We start from the raw sequence: 1,768 nt of genomic DNA on the forward strand, positions 1-1,768 counted from the left end.
AGAATAAAACAATTGAACAGAAATGCATTAAAATAACAGTACCTAGCTACAAAAAAAATCACAAAAAATAAAGAGGGGAAAGGTAGCACCAAAAGCTGCCTGTCTAAGTTTTTAATAGGACACTCAATACTGATTTTATCATCTCACAAAAAAACTTTCGTGAAAATGATACATTCAGCTGATTCAGCTGACCAAGCACAGAAGACATAAAATAAGTACGGAAGACTTTTCTTTCACGAAGACAGGATGTAACATCTTCAGAACATCTCGGAATGACACAAACTGGTACAATAGTGCTTTACCTTAAAAATACTTCTGCCAAGCAGAAAAAAAATCACAGACTGTTAATGTCATTTACATAAATTCATTCATCCTATGTGGTCCCACTTAGAATGCATAAACATGGCATTAGTAGCAAATGTGCTTGACAGAATGTCTCTTAGGCATCAAGACAAGATTTCATATTCACATAATTTAACTTTGGGGATCCAGCCCAACAAAATTATTAAAGTTTGTAGGAAGGTATAAAGCTAATACACAGCAATATACAAACACACTCTCAGAAACACACATACGCACATAAATTATAACTACTTAAGTCACGGATGCATACAAATATGTCACAGGTATATGTAATATACATACTGTATGAACAAAACCACTTCCCCACTGTAGAATGGCATTGAATAAAACTTGGGCCTGATATTACGTAATGAGGTGAAGAACCTAACCAACAACAATAAGATGGCCCTGCTTGCTTTTGGATATTGCTGGACTCGGACCTGTTGTAATGTCAATGGTACCCTGCCTGCCACCACTGTATGTGTGAGATATGCTATAGAAGAACAAAAAAAAAAAACAATAGTGAGAAAATCACACAATCAACAAGAACAAAAGTGAGCAGGGAAACATTAAATTTTAGAAACTTACGTTCCAGAGCCTACAATATTCAGCATCTGAGGTTTCCGTGCTGAGTCTACTATGAAGGTGACGGCCTCGATTAAGTGTGGCACCTCAAGGATCAAGTCGCCCTGGTAAAAAATGGAGGGTGAATGAGTAAACCAATATTCCGTCGCTAGGGAGACCTGGAAGCCTCCGTCTAGAACCATACCTTATCCTTCTTGAGGTCGGCGGGGATGCGCAGCAACAGGATCGAGTCACCCTCCGCCGTGACAGAGATCTCCTGCAGCGAATCGAAGGCGAGGCGGTGCTTCAGCTTGAAGGTGCGGCCCTCCAGGAGGTAGAGCGCGTCGTCCGTCACCAGCAGGGCGCGGTCGCGGGGCTTGTAGCCGTGGCGGTCATACTTGGTCACGGGGCAGCAGTACTGCAGGCAGAACGCGCAGGTCAGGAGGAGGGCGCCCGCCAGAGGGACAGGGATCATACCAGACACACGCGAGTCGCGAGTCCCAAATACTAACCCTGATCTTCTCCGAGGTGGTGTTCCTGAAGGAAGGCAGCATGGCTCGCTGCTCCTCGTTGAGCCTGTCCTCCACGAAGGCTGGACCCACGCTCCGCGAGTAGCTCTTCTTTTTACCTGCGGCCAAATAACCAGCTCGTCAGTACTACCAGGTACTCACACTAAGGTCCAAAAGCGCAGGAGGTTGGCACCGTCGCGCCAGGCTCGGCGCCCCGCCTTGCCCCCCGCTAGCGCCGTGGAGGTAGGCAGGCCCGCAGCACCTCCGCGCCGGGCTCGGCGGCCCGCCTTGCCCCCCGCTAACGCCGTGGAGGTAGGCAGACCCGCTGCACCTCCGCGCCGGGCTCGGCGGCC

At 47.9% G+C, this 1,768-nt stretch overlaps 1 protein-coding gene across 2 annotated transcripts in view; it reads right to left on the reverse strand.

Annotated features, from left to right (window-relative positions):
* LOC113204407 (unconventional myosin IC) overlaps positions 1 to 1,768 on the reverse strand; it is a 34,665-nt gene continuing 32,897 nt past the window's right edge. For both annotated transcript variants that reach the window (XM_026419593.2, XM_026419592.2), the window contains exons 14-17: positions 1,419 to 1,534; positions 1,112 to 1,324; positions 931 to 1,031; positions 1 to 835 (exon numbers count right to left, since the gene is read on the reverse strand). In XM_026419593.2, coding sequence (XP_026275378.2) covers positions 727 to 835; positions 931 to 1,031; positions 1,112 to 1,324; positions 1,419 to 1,534 — 539 coding nt within the window. In that variant the 3' untranslated portion in view covers positions 1 to 726. The remainder of the gene's footprint in view (positions 836 to 930; positions 1,032 to 1,111; positions 1,325 to 1,418; positions 1,535 to 1,768) is intronic.

This window comes from Frankliniella occidentalis, unplaced genomic scaffold, assembly GCF_000697945.3.
Source record: "Frankliniella occidentalis isolate FOCC.00 unplaced genomic scaffold, Focc_3.1 Scaffold2, whole genome shotgun sequence".
Lineage (NCBI taxonomy): Eukaryota > Metazoa > Arthropoda > Insecta > Thysanoptera > Thripidae > Frankliniella > Frankliniella occidentalis.